Below are 21,512 nucleotides of genomic sequence, written 5' to 3'. Positions count from 1 at the left end.
TTAATTTTAATAGATATTTCCAAATTGCCTTCTAAGGTTCTATCAGTGTATGAATGTAGCTGTTGTCCTGTATTTTCACCTGCACAGTGTGTTGTGTAACTTTTTATGTTTGCCATATAGATAGATTTTTAAAAAGCCTATTTCACTGTAGTTTTTATTGTATTTTTTCTAAAAGAGAAAAGTTGAAGTTCTTATGTTTAAAAGATATTTTTATTTATTTCCTTATGTACCGTTTATACTTTTGGCTAATTTCTATTTGATTGTTGACTATTGAGTGCTTTTACAAATAATCATTTTTGTAGTATTACAGATGTTTACAGTAGTCCCCCCCTTCTTATGGGGGATATGTTTCCAGATCCCCAGTTGATGCCTGAAACCATGGATAGTACCTAATCCTATATATGAGTGTACTATGTTTTTTCCCTATACGTACATACCTATAATAAAATCTAATTTAAAATTAGGCAGAGTAAGAGATTAACAACAATAACTAATAATAAAATAACACAATTATAACCACATGCCAGCATCACTATCCATGCACTTTGGGCCCATTATTAAGTAAAAGAAGGGTGACTTGAACACAAGCACTGCGATACTGTGCCAGTGGATCTTATGACTGAGATGGCTAATGGGTGGGTGGTGTGTACAATGTGGAGACGCTAGATAAAGGGATGATGCACGTCCCAAGTGGGACAGCAGGAGATTTTATCGTGTTACTCAAAATGGCGCACAATTTAAGATTTAGGAATAAACTTGTTTATTTCTGGAATTTTCCATTTAATGGTTTCTGACTGTGGGTAACTGAAACCTCTGAAAGTGAAACTGCAGATAAGGGAACACTGTATTCCCTCTTCATCACTTGTCTTTAGCCTGGGTGATGATATTTTTCTGTGTAGAAAGTTTTAATTCTTATATAGGCAAATTTATCACTCTTAAATAACTGAAGGGCTTTATATCCTTAGAGAAAGTTTTCTTCCACACTGAGATTTAAAAAAGAATTCAGCAGCTGCAGTTTGGGCAAAAAGTTCATGGAAAGATTCATATCATATTTTTAACTATTTTTTCATGAACTTTTTGAAGTACCCTCATATAGTTCACATTGCTGGTAGGGACTCCTGTACTCGATTTACAATGATGGGGTTACATCCCCATTTGTAAGTTGAAAATATAAATAAAAAATGCATTTAATATACCCAACCTGCCAATCATAATAGCCTAGCCTACCTGAAACATGGGCAGACACTTGCCTACAGTTGGGCAAAACTGTCTAACACAAAGCCTATTTTATAGTAAAGTGTTGAATGTACCGTGTAATTTATTGAATGCCATACTGAAAGTGAAAAACAGAACAGTCATATGGGTACTTGAAGTACAGTTTCTACTGAATGCGCAGCACTTTTGCACCATCATAAAGTTGAAACATAAGTTGAACCATCGTGAATCAGGTACCATCTATACCAAATTTCTTTATGCATTATTGTGGCTTTGTTTTTAGAAGCGTGATGAAATTTCACTTTCGAAAGTTGACAGTTATTTACTAGTGTGAGCCACATGTTGGTATTCATAACTACAAATTTGGATCATGCCTGTGCCTTTATTTTTTTCCTTCTGACTGCTGGGCCTGACATGTGCAAGAGGTTAAAGGAAAAAAAATTGTTGTTTTTGAAGTCTTAACAGTGAAGATTGTCTTATAAATGAAGGCAGTAATTGTAATCAGGATTGTCATATGTGTCTTCATATATAAGTACCATGTTAATGATTCACTGGAGTCAGCTTTTAGTCTTGGAATTTTGCTGGCTGAAAGTGAAACACAAATATGATGAAAATTTTTGAAATTTGTTTTTTCCTGGACTGGCTGAGAGTGAACCTATCTTCATTAGGTACCAAATTTGATTGTGAAACCATCCACTCAAACTTTATTTTGAAACCATAAGACATACCACCCAAAACTTCTGTTGACCCTTGGGGAACAAACAGGAAGGACTTCCAAATAGCCTGAAAGTAAGAGCACAGGGTGACAGGAGAGTTACGGTGCACATGCCGAGAACACTCCATCTCTGGCATTGTATTTAATTGCAAAGGCTGGAGCTGCTAATTGGCCAAAGGGGAAGCCTGCTTGCTGCCAAAGTTATGATTAAAAGTGATGATTAGTGACAAAGCAAATAAAATACAGTAATTGATAAGATTTTTTTGTCTAATGATTTAGTTCATTGTCCATTTATAGATCGGGCCAAATATGTTGTGCGGCTGTTATTCTCCCAGGAAAGACAAAGTTGGTTCTGTTCATTGCAAACTGATGAACCCACTGATATTCTAAACTCAGCTGATTCTCTGCTGTTTGTCAGCCGTGAGCTGAATAAACATGTCCATGAAGACATTTTTTTCCTAGCTCATAAATTGGAGGAAATTCTTTAAAATCTATTGATGACTTTATGACAAACATGGGGAAAACAGATGGTGTGTTGGTTTAATATGGGGATTTGGTCCAGTGTGTTCCAGCATGAGAAACTTGACCAGAAACGAAATCTCCTGTTAGTCTCATACATGCAGGAATATTTAAGAGTATACATTATCTAATACAGTGTCAAGTCATCACTCTCGTTAAAGGCAGGTGACTTAATTCCCTGGCCTGTCAAGGTGAGAGCAGTTGACTACAAGCACCCAGTTCTCCCTCATGCTGAGAGCTTGCAGAAGTCTCCCATTGACTGTTATTTAAAGAAAAGTGTCAAATCTTCGTGGAGTAAACCTTTCACTATGGGGTATATACCTTGATTGTGGGGGAAAGAATTTCAAAAAAATTTGAAATAAGTATTTTGAGTAATCACATTTACAAAGTTAAGAGTAAAGGTCTCCATGAGTGTTTCCCAAAACTAGTTGATGAATGGATAAGGAAAGCTTCCCCCTACCCCCTTTATTACTGTGCAAATATTATTAATAAAAGGATACGTTCAGGAGATCAGACCCTGGATGATTTCTTGAAACAAATTTTGAGCCAAAATAGTATTTTGGTTAGGAATTCCTTTTCAGAATCTAGTTCTGTCAGAGAAGGTGATTAAATACCATTTGCCTGATATAATTATAAATGTGTTCGGATTCTGTGTTGAAAAAAATTAAGTTGTCTGGTAGAGTTACATCTTCCTCTTAAACTAAGAAACAGCACCATAGATGGGGCTTTTCATAAATTTATTAGATTTTTATGAATTGTTTATTACATTTTAAATTAATTGCATTAAAAATAATGTAGTTTTGTTTTCATTGTATTTCTTTTTTCTTTTTATTTATTTATTTATAATTTAATTTTGTTTTACTTATCAAAATACACTGTACTTGATTTTCGTGCCCCTTTCATTGTGTTTATTTTCAGTGGTACCTTATGTTATGACAGATGATACTGTTTTTCCCTTTAGCATAGTGATACAACGTTTCCCCTTGTAATATATTTAAGTTAAAAAGAGTCTTCTTGGCAAGATTATCACCATAGTTATATTGTATCCTTTACATTGTGTCAAGGAGTAGTTCATAATGTCCTTATGTTTTTATCACTGGTGATGTTTACTCGATCTTGTGGTTGATGTCTGCTGTGTTTCTCCATCCACTGAAATTTACTGTCTTTCTGTTGGTAGTTAGTTGATAAATATCTTGAGGGAGATACCGTGAGACCAGGCAAATCCCGTTTCCTTTCAAACTTTTGCTCACTAATTTTAGCGAGTATCAGTAGATCTCCTCAGTAACATTTATTACTTTGGTGTGGAGATTCTGTTTTCCTCTTTACTCCTACATTTGTTAACTGGATTCTATGAAGAAGAGATTTTTCTTTTCCCTTGTTTGTTTGTTTATTATATAAGTATGGAGTCATGAACATATATATCATTCTGCAGATTAAAATCTAATACTATCAGTATTGCATAACCTCACTCTAATCATGAAAGAATATTGGAAAAACCCAAATTGAGAAACAGCATCCATGACATGAAAGTCAGAGGAACTGCCGTAGATTGGAGAAGATTAAGAATTGGTAACTAATGCAGTGTGGGATCCTGGGTAGAATTCTAGAACAAAGATCATTAGTGGGAAAATTGGTAATTTCTAAGAAGGTCTATAGGTTGGTTAACAGCACTGTTTATTTCCTGTTGGTAGTTGTATCTGGTTATGTGGGGAAGTGGGTAAGACATACATGGGAGGAAGGGAACTTGTTCCATTTTAGCAACTTTTCTATGTTTAAAATTAGTTCAAAATAGAAAGTTTAAAAAGTCAGTTTAAAGAATATGATGTAAATAATGGTGAATCCTTTTAATTAATTAAGCTTAAAATGAAATACTTTTCTGCCTTTGGACATATGGTAGGTAAAGGCTTTTTATTTGAAAATTTCTATAATGGAAAATATTTGGAGGATCTCTTTCTTTGGCTTTACATATTGACAGTGAGAAGCATTTGATTCTACATATTGTATGTTCACATATTAATGTATAATTTTAAATTGGCTAAGTTACTCTCTGGCACTGTTTTGATGGGTGTATCTGTTAAGAGATTTAAGTTTATTAGTTTTTCCAGTGGTTCACATGCATCTTGGACCTTTAATTTTATTTTGGATTAAATTAACAAAAATACAGTGTCCATACACTAAAGACTGGAACAGTTTTGAGGGGAGGAGGGTTGTCTTTAAGTATTTTTCATTTATTTGAAGTGTTTAACTTTTCCTTTTATTTCAGTTCCTTTTATAAACCAGGTAGTTTTGTTCAAAATTTACTTTTACTTATGATGAAAAACATTTTTTAGAATATGGTAACAATAAATAAATTGATTTTATTCATTGAAATTTCTGTTGAGATTATTGTAGGCTCACATGCAGCTATTAGAAATAAAACAGAGAGATCCCTTGTTCACATTGCAGTTACCCCCCGGGTAATGGGTAATGTTCTGCAAAACTGCAATATGATGTTGCTTTGATACAATGCACCGATCTTATTCACGTTTCCCCCATTTTACTTGTACTCACTTGAGTATGTGAAAAAATGAGATTTTATTCTTAGAAAACTACTGAAATACTAACTTTAATTAAATCTGTGACCTCAGGAAAACCACTTAACCTCTCATGCCTTAGATTTGTCATCTAAGTCAGATAGTTTGATTGGATGATCTTTAGAAACATTTTTGGGTCAAAACATTATAATTTTTGTATAACGGTGTTTTAAAATTTGAAACTATAGCCTCTTTACCTCCTTTTCTCTCTTTTTGGATGTAGGAAGAGAAGGCTTCTCTTTTGCATCGTACTCAGGAAGAAAGAAGGAAGAGAGAGGTAAAAACAGTTTTGTAATATTTTCTCTAGATAAGCATTTCTCCGTAGCATTTAAACAAGTCTTGGCTTACTGGTTATATGTATATGCATATGTGTATATGTGTTATATATGACATAATGTGTGTGTATATTTAGCTTTAGGAACATTTCTGGATTTGTTGGATTTCACAGTAAGTCGTTTATTTTGGAACCAGTGTAGAAAAATGAATTTAAAAGGCAGATTCCAGACTGGAGAGGGAATGTGGGCTTTTGGTTGACTTATTTACTTACGTTTGGTGTCGAGAAGATCTAGAAAGGCTTAGTATATAATGTTCATACTTCCATCAGTGAAAAGGAGAAAACTCAGTGTTAAGGCATGTATCTCTATTTGTGAAGAAGCTAAAAGAAAGGAGCTAATGGCATTCCCTTTTTTTCTTCATTCCCATTTTATTCTTTGTCATACATTTCATTTTTCTGGTGATAATTTCTTAAAATAGCTTTACTTTCTTGGCTAATCAGCAATTGTAGTATCTTACGGCCTTTTCTAGTTTTTTGTTTTGTTATTTTTAACAATTCATTTATACCTTTAACAGATATTTATTGAGAGCACGTTATGTTCCATGTAGTGTTCTGCTTTCTGGGTATACAGATAGTAAAACAGGCGAGGTTCCTTCTCACCATGGTAGAACACTGATGTTAACCAACAAGGAGCTGTTAAGGCAATGGAGTAATGTGATAGTAACTGGTAAGGCCTGTATCAGATGGGGCTGTCGGGGAAGGGCTCTCTGAAGAGGTCAGAGTTGGACTAACCTCTGAAGGATGAAAACGAAGCTGCTGTGTGACAAGCTGGTGGAAGGGTGTTCTTGGTTAAAGGGACAGCAAACGCAAAGGCTGTCGGGCAGGGTTTCTCCACCTGGGCACAGCCGACATTTCTGATAGGTAATTCTTTGTTGTGGGGACTATCCTGTACATTGGAGGATGTTTAGCAGCATCCTCTGCTCTCCTTCTTGGACACAAATTGCAAATCTGTTTGACTTTTGTATTGTGCCCCATATATCTTCTGTATGCTTTTCTGAATGTTTTGCATTTTAAATATCTGTGCTTTAGTTTGGATATTTTCTTCTGACTGAACTTCCAATTTACAAATTATCTCTTTAGCAATGTCTAATTGTTAATACATCCATTGAGTTCTTAATTCCAGTTTTTGTTATTTCAGTTCTAGAATTTTCTTTGATTCTTTTATATGTTCTCCAGTTCTCATCTTTTAATTTCTTGAACATAATTGTTGATTTTTAAAGATGATGTTTATACTCCAGTAATTGGATCTGCTTTGGGTTTGTTTCTGTTCCTTTGTCCTCTTGATTTTTAGTTCTTGGCTTTCGCATGCCTAATTATTTTCGGTTGACTATTGGACATATGCTGTATGACAAATTGAGTAGATAGTTTCAGGCTCTAGAATTTCATATCATTTGGAGAGCATTACGTTTGCTTCTGACAGGAAGTAAGGGGAGGGACAAAATCACCTTTAACTAATACAGGGTTGAGTTAATTTGAAGCTGACTTTCAGTCCTTGTGAGCATTGATCTATTTCCAGTACACCTAAGGTATAGCCATTTAGGTCCCAGCCAAAAGGCTGGCATATTACCAAGACTTCCTCCTCAATGAATAACTGAATGAATAAATCAAATGTTTTGAAAACTCATGGAATGATGTATGAGCTTTTAATTAAATGCTCTTAGAATCATCATAGTAGTGAATAGATTTCAAAACGAGATTAAAGCTCACAGCTTCCCTTATTGTGACCATTTCAAGCTCAGAAAGTACACCTGCGTGACCTGCTGATGTTCTCTAACCCCAAGACTGTGTGGATGAGTGTGTGTGCAGCTCAAGTTTGTAGATGGAGTTCATAGATAACATGAAGCAGTGTGGTGTGGTAAGGCAGAGGACAGGGTTTAGTGTCACACCAGCGTCTGAATTCTAACTCTCACATCTTCGGGTGTTGACGAATCTTTATGGCAATCTGCATCTTCAAAACTGGAGTAATAGTAGTAGTAGATGTTTGTGTTGTCTGTTCATATTTTTTAGTGTTTAAAACTACAACTTAAAAAAAAATTTTGCAGTGTTTGTGGGATTGTAAAATGGTGTGGTCATTTTGGAAAGCAGTGTGACAGTTCCACTCCAGTAGAAATGAAAACATACATTCATAAAAAAACTTGTACGTGAATGTTCATAGCAGCGTTATGCGTAATAGCTCAAAGGGGAAACACAGCTCATAGGCCCATCAGCTAGTAAACGGATAAACAAGATGTGAGAAGTCCATGTAATGGAATATCATTTGGCCATGAAAAGGAATGAGGTACTGACACATGCTACAACATGGATGAACCTTGAAAACATTGTGCTAACTGAAAAAAGCCAGACACGAAAAGCTGCATATTGTATGATTTCATTATATGAAATGCCTGGAATAGGCAAATTCATACAGAAAGTTGCCAGAGGTCGGGGGGGAAGAGGACAGGGAGTGATGGATGACTGCTCGTGGGTACAGGGTTTCTTTCTGGGGATGGTGAAGTTGTTCTGAAATGAGATAAGTGATGATGGTTGAACAACTCTGAATATTAAAAATGTATTCAGTGAATGGTACATCTTAAAGAGTGAATTTTATAGTGTGTGAATTATGTAGTTTTTTTTTTTTTTTTTTTTAAATCTTATACTAGCTAAATGTCTTCTTCACTGATTCTAACCAATTGCTCCCTTTCTCCTCCTCCCATTATTCAGGAAGAAAGGCGAAGACTGAAAAATGCAATAATTATCCAGTCATTTATTCGAGGCTGTAGAGACAGAAAACAGCAAGTAAGTTTGTTTTTAAAATGAGAAGGGAGTAGAAGAGCATGTGAGAGCTTATTTTAAATATGGCCTTGTTATTAAAAATACCATTCATTTTGTATGTATTTTTATGTACCTGTTAATGTTGACAATAATATTTCCCCCAATAAATAATTTTATTAGTTATATTTATGTAAAAATGTATAGATAGGTGAATTTTTAGGTAATTTTTAAATAACAAAATACAAACCTGGGCCAAATCACAACTGAAGATCGAAAGAAAAGGAAGTGGTGGGAGGTTCTTTAAGGAGGCATTTAGGATCTTTCATTATTTTTTAGGTTGGGTTTGGTTTTTTTCACCTTTTACTAATAACTTCAATAAGAGAATCTTAGTTGTCAGTTTCCACCACTCCTATAAAAACATTTAGCATATACTGAGATCATTAGAATCATGTGTCCAAATAATATATTTACGTGTTGTTTTGTTTTACTTTCAGTATTCCATCCAAAGAAGTGCATTTGATCGCTGCGCTAACTTGTCACAGTCTGGTGGCACTTTTTCCATTGCTAGTGGTCCCAACCTTACCCTTTTGGTAAGGCAGCTTCTTTTTTTTTACAAGCAAAATGAAGACTCAAAACGTTTGGTGAGTCTTAACTACGTTTTCACTCATCCTTCTTTACAAATTTTCCAGTTCCTTTTTTTTTTTTTTTCCCAGTGGAAATTGTTAAGTATCTGATCAAGAAGTCAGGCAGCCCCTCCAATATGTCTAACCAAGCCTTTGGGAAATTTTCCTCAGCTAGCTGTGATGTAATAGCTCACCTTTGTGGTAATGTTTTACCTCTTGAAATGTGATATACATTTGTGATGGGATTTTTATTTTTTTATTATGGAAAATTTCAAATATTAGAAAAATAGACTCTGTTGACCCTCCTGCCACATACCCTGACCAGCCGCGGTAGTCATTGCAGACCCTTTCACACATTGCCCTCCGCACTGTTGTCTTAGGTCATTGTGAAGTGCATCCTAAATATCACATCATGTTTATCTGTAAATGATACTTCGATGATCAGTCTCCAAAACACACAAGGTCTCTCTTTTTTAAAACATCCAAAATGCAGCCGTATCTCTCTAAAAATTATATAGGCTTTTGATGTTTTCAGTGATGAGGGACACTGTGCATTAATGATGGAAAATACATATAGAAACATAGATAATTTTTTTAATGGAACTTGTTATTATCCATTTTCTTAGGAAATATTAAGAGATTTGTATATAATTGTTAGGTTAAATATATATTTATTTTTAGAGGTTTTTGTTTACCAGTAATAAAAACTTCAAATTGTATTAAAGGGTAGGTGTACTTTGAAAAATAAGTCTTCCCTGCTATGCATTGTACATACCAGAAAGATCTCCTCATGAAATAAGTGCAGAGGGCAGAGAAATGCTTTATTGCTTGTCTAGTGTTTGTCTTCAAAACCCAGCATTCCTAGGCCGGAACATGAGAACTCTCTATAAACTAGAACCAACATAGGGATGAAGTAAAAGCGGTTTAATCCACCCGTTATGGACTTCCCTTCAAGGGCAGCCTCTTTCTGAGCTTTCTGTCTGAAGTTCTATGTGAAGTTGATGAGAAAAAGACCCAGAAAAGTACAACAGCAGGTGATGTGGCTTTCTTTCTGGAAGATGCTGTCCCCATCTTCATATACTCCAGTCTTGTAGATGGAACATCACCAGGGAGCACAGACGCGCAAGTGCTGTGGGGTGTCAGTGGGTGTGCCTCTCCAGAGCACCCATTCCCTTTTGAGTGTGAGGTCTAGTCAGCAGTCCACGCACAGTGCACCCGCACAGTCCTGCTTTAGAAGCCATCAGAGAAAAGTTCAGAGGTCCAGTGTATGCATTGGACTCCAGGCCTCAAGCATACATGAAACAAATTGCTCATGTATGGATTCTGAAACCCAAATAGAATTAAATGTCACCAAACCTGGTAAATATGAGAAAAGTGAGCTCCAATGTCTATTCAGTTTGCAAACAAAAATGCAAAAACAATAAATTAATCGTGTTATAAAAGTCTCCTGCCCCAGTCTTCTAGTTACCTAATTTCCACTCTAGAAACAGGCCTGATGCCACCTGTGATAGTTTTTAAAGGTACTCTGTACAAAAATAAGAATAACTATATGCAGCTGTCCCTTCCTCGTTCCTCTCTTTAACTTTATTGTTATTATGACTAAATATGGTTCTCTGCTAGGTCAAGTAGTGTACTGTGATTATATTTTCTTTTGTGTACAGTTTACCTTTATTCTGGAGTTAATAATTGCCTCACTTTTTAGTTGTTTAATTTTCTTTTGAGTCTCTTGGTAAAGTCTTCCTCCTCTAGTTCTGTACAGTGCTGTTCAGTGCCGTTTTCCAGGTGCCTAATGCTGTCAGGAGACTAGACTCTGTTTCCCCTGGAGCTTTTCCTCCTGCATTGCTTTCCAGGCCTGCCGTTACCCTGGAAAGTCTAGCTTTGCTTCAGTTTTATATCCTCTTTTATGGTTCCAAGTATTTCTGCTTTCTTGGTTTACTTCCTTATGTTACTCATATATATCCTCAGTTGACCTCTTGAGAAAGGATACTATATAAGAAGGAAAGTTTTAAGAACTTTACTCCTCTACATTTAGTAAATAACAACAAAAAGTTAAGGAAAACAGATGTTGAATTTAGTGATATTAGAACTTTTTGGATGATATTGGTGTATTTGTCAAGATTGTTAAATTCAGTAGCAAAACCCTGTCCAGAAAGTGTTCAAGTATAATACAGAATCACTACTGCTTTGAGGTGTTTTTTTTTTTATTTCACAGATAACTTGAAACATAAGTACTTGATTAATATATTTAGAGCTGTATTTTTATGGTTCCCACAGTTGTTCATTAACTTTTTATAATTGATAGTTACTGCATACCTTATTTTTTATAGATAGTAGAAATTTTAGGATTAACTACATGTCAGTATGGAAATATTCATATCATGCTGGTTCCTGAGAAAATATGAACAAGGTAGCTCCAAACAACTCCAGAAGGAGGCTCATGGGAGCTTAAGACATCTTCCATTTTGTTATGCAGAGTGCTTTCGCATTAGTATTTTTATTGTTTAGAAACATTTCTTATCAAAGAAGTGTTTGTATAAAAAGAGACACTGCTTAAAGATAACAGTCAAAAAAGAGGTTGTATGGCACATTTATAACTAGCCACTTAAGAGGCTCTCTTTTAATCCCAGCTGGTTCTAAATGGGTCTTACAGTATGAAATAATAGGATACAGTCTGTTTCACAAAAATATAGTAGAGGAGGTGGAAGAGATTGCTTGTTAGGTATTGAGTTTTAAAGTTCATTTATGGCAGCTGTGTATATACTGTATAGTCAGGCCTCTTGAATACAGTTGATGGAAATCTGACTCAACCTTACTGAGCTCATTGACCAGCTATTTATTGTGTCCAGGAGAATGGGGAACTCTGGTCAGCTCAGTCATATGTCTAATCTCGTATTGGGGGTAGTGGAGCCATATGGTTGCCTTCCCTACCAGAAGTTCATGGAGTTAGGGAAGGAAAGTATACAAAAGGATAGGGTGCTGGGACACACACACACACACACACACACACACACACACACACACACACACACACACACACACACACACACACACACACACACACACACACACACACACACACACACACACACACGAAAAGGAGAACAGATATGCCACGTAACTTATGGTTAATACAGTATTTCTCATGTATTTTTATTACGAATTGCTGATTTTTACAAATGAATTGTTTTTGTTTCAGATTGACATAAGCTTTAAGTGTACTTTGTTTTAGTAACTAATTTAGTTATGTAGTTTAATACCAATGTATTACGATGAGAAATGCAAATACTACTAAGTAAAACCTGACTTAGAAGATTTACTTTTTATCAGGTTTTGATTAGGTTTAAGTGTGTACTACCACTTATGGAAATTTGGAGTATTATGTAAATTAGAAAACAATTTAATTTCTATGGGTTAAGAGTTATATGTTTTGCTGTTTCAGATATGGCTGTATCAGAACTTAATTAAACACAGCTCTCTGTTTGTCAAGCAGTTGGATGGATCTGAGAGACTTACTTGCTTATTTCAAATAAAGAGATTGATGAGCCTCTGTTGCAGGTAAATTCTGTCATTGTTAGCAACTTGCATAATGTGTTGATCACTTTTAGTGTCTAGGGGAACACCTCTTTATTTTCATTTTCTGAGACAGTGTCTTTTCCACAAAGTTGTTTTTCTGAGACTGCGGAATATTCTATGTATTACAATTTTTACTTCAGGTCATTCTGGCCTGTTCGACATAGAAATTAAAACAGAGGTATAAGTACCTTCCAGATGATACTTTCTTTTATGGATGTCCTGGAATTGTCATGTGAGATGTTAGATGTCCTGTTTACTAGCGAACGGACTGACCAACTGAGAGGACTCCCAGTGTGAGAGTGACTCTATAAGGGTTTCTATCAGAGCACACATTGAAAGAGCCTCTTTAGAATGTGCTTTTCACCAGGCTCTCATTATTTATGTGTGATCTCACTTTCATGACTTTCTTGGATTCGGTCTACAAAGGAACACGTTGAAGTGGTGTGAGTTGTATTACCTATATGAGAGAGCAGCATAACATTTTTACCAGTTTTTAATAAGTTGTTTATATCTGCACAGTAGTAAACTTTTCAAATGATTCTGAGCCTTTAATGTAATTTCAGTTAATTTCCTGGAAGCCACATGTTATAAAGTTTGTTTAGGATTACTATCAAAACTAGACTTTCTTAACTGATTTTTCCAAAATACTTAGCTGGGCTAAAGATAGGAATAGAGAACCTGTTAGAAGAGAGAGAACCAGGAGGATCCCAAATCCCAAGAATCCATATTTTTTCCTAATTTCTTTTAGTTCTTGGAAAAACTTACTCTGAAAACACATTGCATTCATTCTCTAAAGCAGGAGCTAGCAAACTTTTTTATAAATGGCTAGATAGCAAGTATTTTAGGGTTTGCAGACAATGTATGATCTCTATTATGTTTTTCTTTTTTCTTACAAACCTTTAAAAATGAAAGAACCACTCTTCACTTAACAGCTGCACAAAAACAGACCGAGGGCTTGGTTTGGCCTGTGGGTTATAGTTTGTGAATACCTACTCTAATGTAACTTTTGAAGATATTCAGATAGCAAGTAGTTTTGGGGGGATTTGGGGGGGTTTGTTTGTTTGTTTTTTTATGATGACCGGTAAGGGGATCTTTAACTCTTGACTTAGTGTTGTCAGCACTACGCTCTCCCAAGTGAGCCAACCGGCCATCCCTATGTATATCCGAACCCATGGCCTTGGTGTTATCAGCACCACACTCTCCCAAGTGAGCCATGGGCCAGCCCCTAGCAAGTAGGTTTAATAGATGATGTATCTAAATATAATTTCTCCTTTCTTTCCCAACTTTTTATTTTGAAAAATTTCTAATACCAGAAAAGTTGAAAGAAGACCTCTGGATAGATTGAAAAGTTAGCATGTTGCCACATGTGCTTCCTCCCTCCCTCCCTTTGTATGGTTTTTCTGAAGCATTTGAGAGTAAGTTGTAGACATCGCAGCACCCACCTCAGCTCACCATACACTTCCTGTGAGGTGTACCTCATCTGTTACCACGTCTAAGAAAATTAATAGTATTTAGTGTCATGTAATATATACTTCGTATTCACATTTTCTCAGTTCTCAAAAATGTCTTTTGCTCGCTTGTTTTAATGACCTTAAGATCCATTCGTTTCATTTATTCCACTGTCTCATGCTTTTCCTATAAACTGGAAGTTGGGTCTAGAGAAAGGTTTCTCACCCTTGTCCTACTGACATCTTGGGACAGTTCTGTCCTGGGGGCTGTCCTGTGTATTGTAGGATGATTGTTTAGCAGCATCCCTGGCCTCTGTCCAGTAGATGCTAGTGGCACCCTACTCCCAACCCAACGTGGCTCCAAATACTGCCAAATAATTGTTGCCTGAGAAACAAAATTGCCCCTAGTTGAGAGCCACTGGTAAAGAGGCTATGTTTGATTTACTTTGAACATTTTTAACAAGAGTATACCTGCCCGAGACAAGAGCCAGCCTAGAGTGCAGGGTTTGGGTGTTCACGAGAGGGCAGCATGGATTCTCACGGTCTGGTGGGGATTTTCTTTAAGAACTCGGACTTTATGCTGAGAAAGCAGGGATGCGAAGGAGAGTTTTGAGCAAAGAGTAACATGACCTTAATTTTCTTTCTTCTGTGTCTTTTAAAGTTTTTTTATGAAAAATTTCAAACATAAAAGAATAGGAAAATGGTACACTAAGTGCTCATTTGCCTGCCATCTGGAGTCAACAGTTTTTGACGTTGATGACTGTTTTTAACATTTTGCTGAATCATTGCACAGTAGCAGAAATACTCCCTAAGTACTTCTATGTCCATCTCTCAGAAGAAGGATGCTCCCCTGCCAATCTCAATACCATTGTCACACCTATAAACATGATCAGAATAATTTTAACAATACTAAGGGGACCAGCAATCTGGCTTGATATTCCCAGTGATAGCGCCCCTTTCACTCAGAAATGGCTCTGGTTGGTCACATTGTCTAATACTTACTCCATTTTCCAGTTTCCCCTGTTATCTTCACAGTGTGTTTTATAGCTGTTTTTCTTTTTTCTTTTCCTAACAATCTATTTGATCACACATTACCTTTGATATCTTCTAAATCTTTCCATCTAGAGCAGCCCTTCCATCTCCATACCTCCAATTTATATTTTAATAAAAGCTCTCTGGCTAGTGTGTTGAAAAGGGCCTGCGGGGGAGTGAGGGCAGAATCAGGGGTCAGTTAGAACAGCAGTCCAGCCAGGGAGCAGTGGCAGGTGTGGATTCTGGCAGAGTCAGGATTTGATGACAGAAGATAACAAAGAGTCAAAGATGGATGCAAGTTTTTAGTTTGAGCAGCTGGAAGGATGAAGTAATTTTAAAGAGCTGGGGGACATAAAACTGCACAGTATTAAGTGAATTGAGTAGAAGAGAACAAGACAGATCCCTGGGGGCACTCCCCACTGTAGGAGGCTGTGCAGAAGAGGAGGAACCACCTGCAAGCAGGAAGAGAAGACAGAGTCTGAGGTCCCGAATGTACAGAGAGCACAGGGAAGTGGGGTAGAAGTGGGAGGAGTGGGCATGGATGCTGCTAACTGAGCAACAAGGCGAAATCAGAGTCGACGATTTGGTTTAGTAATGTTAAATATTATTTTCCCAGAAAGGTGAAATCAGACTCTCAAAGTGAACATGTGTCAAAGGTTTTATTTAACTACTTAGTAGTGGAGGACCCAGTAGCGTGTTACAACTGTTTCAAATGAAGATTTGCCTCACTGAAATTTGTATTCTCTGTCTGACAAAAGCCTTTTGTATGGTCAGAAACAGGAGTGCTTTGTATAGCTCTGCATGGAAATATTTTCATGGCTCAGTTTTCTACAAGTTTACTTCCTACTCTACGGAGTCATATAGTAGTCTAGTGGGAGACAGGGTGGCCATAACCCACTGGGCAGCTGGGCAGGACACCCAGTAACCTCCCCCCGCCCTCCTCTTTCACAGTTTTTCCCTCAGTAGCACCACTGGTAACCTGATTGTCACCTCTCCTAGGGTGACAGAGACACAAAGAATTACTCAAAGCCCATTTCCCCAGAGAAGTGAGAGGCCCAGAAGGGGTTAATCCCAGGAAAGATGGCTTCAAGAGAGAATTCCTAGGAATAACCCTGAATTAGGTTTTTTCTCAGTTTTTATTGTCCAGGCAAGAAAGTTACAGAAAAGGAACACAGGTGGTTACAGCTTATAAAGTTAAATATATAGCTACTTTGTGACCCAGTGACTCCACATCTAGGAATTTACATAAGAAAAATGAGGCTCAGTCCACACAGAGCCTATTCCTTGAATATTCAACAGCTTGCTTTGTGATAGGAAAAGACGGGAAACAACCAGATGTTCACAAACATGTGAATACATAACCCACAGGTATTTCCATTCATTGGAATACTACTCAGCAATGAAAATGCCAAGTTTTGGACACTTGTTGCCTGGATGAATATCAGAAAGATGCAGATTGAAAGAATCTAGACACTGAGTCTATACTGTATGAGTCCTTGTATTTAGAAAAGTAGGACTGGCCGGTTAGCTCAGTTGGTTGGAGCATGGTGTTGATAACACCAAGACCAAGGGTTCGGATCCCCTTACCAGCCAGCTGCCAAAAACAACAACAGAAATAAATTTAAAAAGCAGAAAGTACAACCTAATCTATAGTGACAGAAAAAAGGGGATGTGGGTGGGGGTGGGGGAGTTTGAGGGAGGAATTAACTAGAGACGACCAAGAGGAAACTTCTGGGGGTGACAGATGTGTTCTGTGTCTTGATTATGGTGTGATCTGTCTGGACTCATTGTACTGCCCGCTTTAAATGGATGCAGATTGATGTATGTAAATTATGTCTATAAAGTTGATTTTAAGAAAAGACGTCTGTTTTAAAATAAGACTTATTTTGTGACAGCTAAGCCTTTACTTCTGTCCATAAATCTTGTAGTATGAAGGCAAGTTTTAGTTAAAATGATAGATGACTTAGGACAAGAAATACGTTATTGTCTGTTCTACTTTGGGGATATTGCAGGCATGGAAAGTATTGAAGGCCTCTTTGAAGGACATATGTTTGAGATCCTTATCTGAGTTTAATTAGATGTATTTTCTTGTGGTACAGTCTATGGATTATAATACTTCTCACACTGTATTTATAATCTTTGATTTTTCTGTTCATTTCTCCCTCTGTGATTGCATATTTTTCATCTCTGTTAACTAACCACCAGTGTACTATTTGGTACGTAATAAGGGCTCTTTTTAAAAAAATCTGAATGATAGAATGTTCGATCATTTCCCTGTCTTCGAGCCATGCCTATTTTCAGAGATATTCCAGTACTCGAACAGAGTGGCTCAGATACTCACCTGAGTAACTGAGTAATTTGGGGAAACTTTTGGTGACATTTGCCATTCACTAAGTGTGTTTTTCATTTTTACAGATTGCTGCAAAACTGTAGCGACGACAGCTTGAATGTTGCACTTCCAATGAGAATGCTTGAGGTGTTTTCATCTGAGAATACTTATTTGCCTGTTTTACAAGATGCTAGCTACATAGTGTCAGTAATTGAACAAATTTTGCACTACATGATTCAAAATGGTAAGTAGCAAGTGGATTGGCATTATTGTGTGAAATAAGGCCAGCATGCTTTTTAGGGCTCGTACATTATTCTGAACATCAAAATGTGACTTCTGTGACAGAAGCATTGTGCACGACTGGGGGAAGTGCCTCGGCTCCAGGCGCTCTAGAAAGTTGGAAACACATTTATTCTCTTAATTTATTCTTTTCTTGTAAATGAAGGAAATTAGCATATGCCTTCAGAAATTTTTCCAGGTAGTTAATCCAAGATTTATCTCTGCAGTGAATGGTAGTTCTTCCAGAACTGAGCAGGAAAGGGTTTTATCATATCACTGTCATCCAGATGGAGAGGAAAGAGAATACCACAAATACATGAGCTAAGTCATTTGAAGAGCCTGTCTCGTTAAAAAGTAAATCTTTATTTTTTATTTTTTTTGGCGGCTGGCTGGTACGGGGATCTGAGCCCATGACCTTGGTGTTAAAGGGCTGCACTCTAAACAACTGAGCTAATTGGCCCACCCTAAAAAATAAATCTTATTAAATTATTTTTATTAAAAGAATGGTAAACTCTCATACTGGTTGAATAGAATAGAATAGGATATTTAGTTTATTTGAATTTTATACATGGATAGTGCTGTTAAAATGACTATATTATGTAAGGTATAATAATCTATATCTGAAATTCCTCTAAAGACACATTAGTGACACTGTTTTGGAGAAAAACCATGAAATAAATGTAATTCTTAAAAATTTTATGCTGAATTCAACAGTATAAAATCTAAAATAAAAAATCCTCAATCCCAGTATCCTTACAGATAGAAAGCCAAACACTTCAGGGTTCCTGGACTTTAGAAATATTAGTCAGCACTAAAAAATATATGGCTGATTAATCATAAAAGGAGATATAGGTGGTTCTGGAAAACCATAGTTACTGATAAAAGTATAAACAACTTTGCTTTTGTTTTCTTAAAGTGATGGCTAGTCTAGGTTAAGTGTAGCTGACTTAGTCCACTGGATTAAAACTGTAAGAATTAAATTTTTATACATTCCAACCTTACTGTTTGGCTTAGGTTTAAAAAAAATCTTAATTTGTTGAAAACTTGGGAAAGCTACTGAGTTAATTAAAAGTAAGTCGAAATTTGTGGAATTTAATCTTTTAAAAAACAATTAATGATGATTAGACACTGTCCATTATGTTAATTGATGAATTATTATATATATTGACTTAAGGCTAAGCATTGATGAAAATTTTTTCCTCTTTTCTGAAAACATAAGGATGATAATTGAGAAGTATGAATTGCAGATAGGAAGTGCTTGAAAATCAGGCATTTGAACTGCCTCTAGCCTATTCTGTGGTATGGCCAGTTTTAGTTGTTTTGATAAATTACGTCCTGTCGTTTTTAAGTCCATAAAATTTTAGCATTCCATTTATCAATTATAGTTTGTATTGTTATTGTACATTATATGATGAAGCTTTTTAACACAGCAGAACTTTACTTAATACTCTAGTCATGCTATCAGTTAATCTAGTCAGTATACTACTCATGGATGATGATATACTTCTAAAACGTCTTGATTTTTAAAAAATTCTTGATGTATTTATGTCTACAGTTTTGTAACAAAAGAGTTTTCGAGCTTCCTTGTTGAGTTTCATTCATAGTCAGTGTATATAATAGGTTAGAATTGGGGCCTAGAAAGTAGGTCTAGTGATGGAGTACTGAGTATTCATTGTTTGGTGGTCGTAAGTCAAGTACAAAGCTGTATAGGACTATTTTCAGAAAACATACCAAGCAAATGAATTATGTTTTTAATGGGTGCTATGAAATATGCCTGTGCAATGATGAGATATTCACAAACCACACCTAAATATTGTTCTTGTTATTTTATAAAAAGGGGGCGAGTATTTCTAAAAGAATGTATGATTTGGATCATTGGTGATACCAGAGTCTATATTCAGTGCACACCCAGAAATCCCATCAAAAGCTTAGAAAGGAAAATTTGGTAAAGGTTATGAAAGTTTTTTTTTCTGTTTACATGTAAATTGCCTTTCAATCAGTTAAAACTTCCTTGGTGCCCAGATTGTGTCTCCAAATATATCTTTTTCTCTAAAAGGAACTTAAGAGTCCCTGTAGAGAAGGCTGATTGCAGGTCATCGGGGTCAGGACACAAGAGGCAAGACTGGGGCATCCTGTTCTGCCAGACAGCAGAGTGCTACCTGCGACCCCTGGGACGTGGGGGTCACAGACAGGCCTGTGAGGGTCAGCGAGGACGATAACTGCAGGAGGTTGAAAAGTATCAATATGTTTAAATCCAGGAGTTCAACATCACAAAAATAATTGAATACTTAGGGTGTGCTTAGGAGACAAATGAAAAGATCACAATCTATGGGCCATGTTGGGGTCCTGATTCAGGCAGACTAATTAAATAAAATCTACGACATGAGGCAGTTGGAGACTTGAACTGACTAGATGTTTGTGATATTAAGGAATTACTATTAACTTATTTTAGCTGTGATAATGGTATTAAAAAAGCAAAACCCTTATATTTTGATAATATACTGAAATAATTATATCTTAGATTTCCTTCCACATGAGTGGGGTTATACGTAAAATGAGATTGGCTGTAGTACACAATTATGGATGCTGAATAAGGGGCACTAGAGGTTTATATACCATTCAGGATACTTATGCATTTGTTTAAAGTTTTCTTTAATAAAATGTTAAAGAAGAATTAACTTAAATTTGGACCTATAGAGATTTGTAAAAAACATTTAAAAATTGATGAGTTTTTTCCTCATAAGAAAAGGCACTAAATTTTAAATATGTGCTTTTTGTTTTTTTTTAGGGTATTATCGGTCTCTGTATTTGTTGATTAACAGCAAGCTTCCATCAAGTATTGAATATTCTGATTTATCTCGCGTTCCTATAGCAAACATTTTACTAGAGAATGTCCTAAAACCGTTGCACTTTACTTACAACTCCTGTCCAGAAGGTGCAAGGTGAGAATGGAGTAGATTTACTGAATTTGTCATTTCACAAGACCTGTATTTAACAGTAACTTTTACATGTGACCCTGTTTTGAATATAGACTGGAAAGTCAAACTTCTACTTTATTGATGTGACTTAGTTTATAGAAAAATGTACTTTTCCTATCTGGGCTGTAACCCAGTAGAAATCTATAATTCTGATAACCTGGTTATTTTTGTGTTTTCTAGTAGCTGTCAAAAGATACAAAAGCATGGTAGAGTTATCTTGATAGAGAAGACATAAAATTAAGCTTATTTCAGGTTGATCAAGTTGATATTAAAATGATTGTTAGTTAATTTAGCATAGTAGATCTATTTAGAAGGATATTTTGAGGTAATTTTAATCAGCAATTTGATTAACAATATATTTTGATTTTATAAAAAGCTTCCACTTTTCTTTCAGGCAGCAAGTGTTCACAGCCTTCACAGAGGAGTTTCTGGCAGCACCTTTTACAGATCAGATTTTTCGTTTCTTCATTCCGGCATTAGCAGATGTACAGACCGTTTTCCCTTATGAGCCCTTTCTGAATGCACTGTTGTTGATAGAGAGTAGATGTTCAAAAAAGAGTGGTGGAGCACCGTGGCTTTTCTATTTTGTTTTAACTGTTGGCGAAAATTATTTGGGTATGAAATACAAGATACGTTTTACCTGCGCTCACACATAGGTAGCATCAGCAGTTAGTCGAGAGAAGGCCATGCAGTGGCAAGTGTCGTGTTGTGAAGATCCAGGGTATGGGAGGGTCTCTCGTATGAGTGTATTTGCTGAGTGGTCTGGGCAGCATCCCTGGGGAAAGTGTCCAGGCACAGTAAAAAAAAAAAAAAAAGTCTGATTTAGGCACATATCTTATAAGACCACTCAGATTAAAAGGATCTACAGAGTTAAATGGGAGAAGTCTTTTGTGAGAGCAGGGATGTTTCCCTGCTTTTGCTAAATTTTTTATGTGCCTATTCTAGAATTACAGCATCTTCTTCTGGTATATTTTAATACATACATATATATACACACAAATTCTTAGTGTAAAGAGATACAGGAAAAAACAAACTTTTTCCTACTCTCACACTCAACACAGCACACTTCTGTGACCAAATATGTGAGGGTTTTCTCCACACACCAAGCAGTTCTTGAGTGGATACAAACTGGGTATCCTATAA

General features: G+C 36.2%; 1 protein-coding gene across 6 annotated transcripts in view; it reads left to right on the top strand.

The window, feature by feature from the left end:
• The window catches only part of UBE3C (ubiquitin protein ligase E3C), a 115,074-nt gene that overhangs the window by 9,789 nt on the left and 83,773 nt on the right, over nt 1–21,512 (top strand). For all 6 annotated transcript variants that reach the window (XM_063099679.1, XM_063099680.1, XM_063099678.1 and 3 more), the window contains exons 2-8: nt 5,246–5,299; nt 8,057–8,131; nt 8,602–8,748; nt 12,170–12,285; nt 17,199–17,356; nt 20,180–20,333; nt 20,764–20,984. In XM_063099679.1, the coding sequence (XP_062955749.1) occupies nt 5,246–5,299; nt 8,057–8,131; nt 8,602–8,748; nt 12,170–12,285; nt 17,199–17,356; nt 20,180–20,333; nt 20,764–20,984 (925 nt within the window). The remainder of the gene's footprint in view (nt 1–5,245; nt 5,300–8,056; nt 8,132–8,601; nt 8,749–12,169; nt 12,286–17,198; nt 17,357–20,179; nt 20,334–20,763; nt 20,985–21,512) is intronic.

The sequence above is a fragment of the Cynocephalus volans genome, chromosome 6 (genome assembly GCF_027409185.1).
Source record: "Cynocephalus volans isolate mCynVol1 chromosome 6, mCynVol1.pri, whole genome shotgun sequence".
Lineage (NCBI taxonomy): Eukaryota > Metazoa > Chordata > Mammalia > Dermoptera > Cynocephalidae > Cynocephalus > Cynocephalus volans.
Note: the sequence above shows the minus strand (reverse complement) of the source record. Positions and strands in the feature narration are given on the sequence as shown.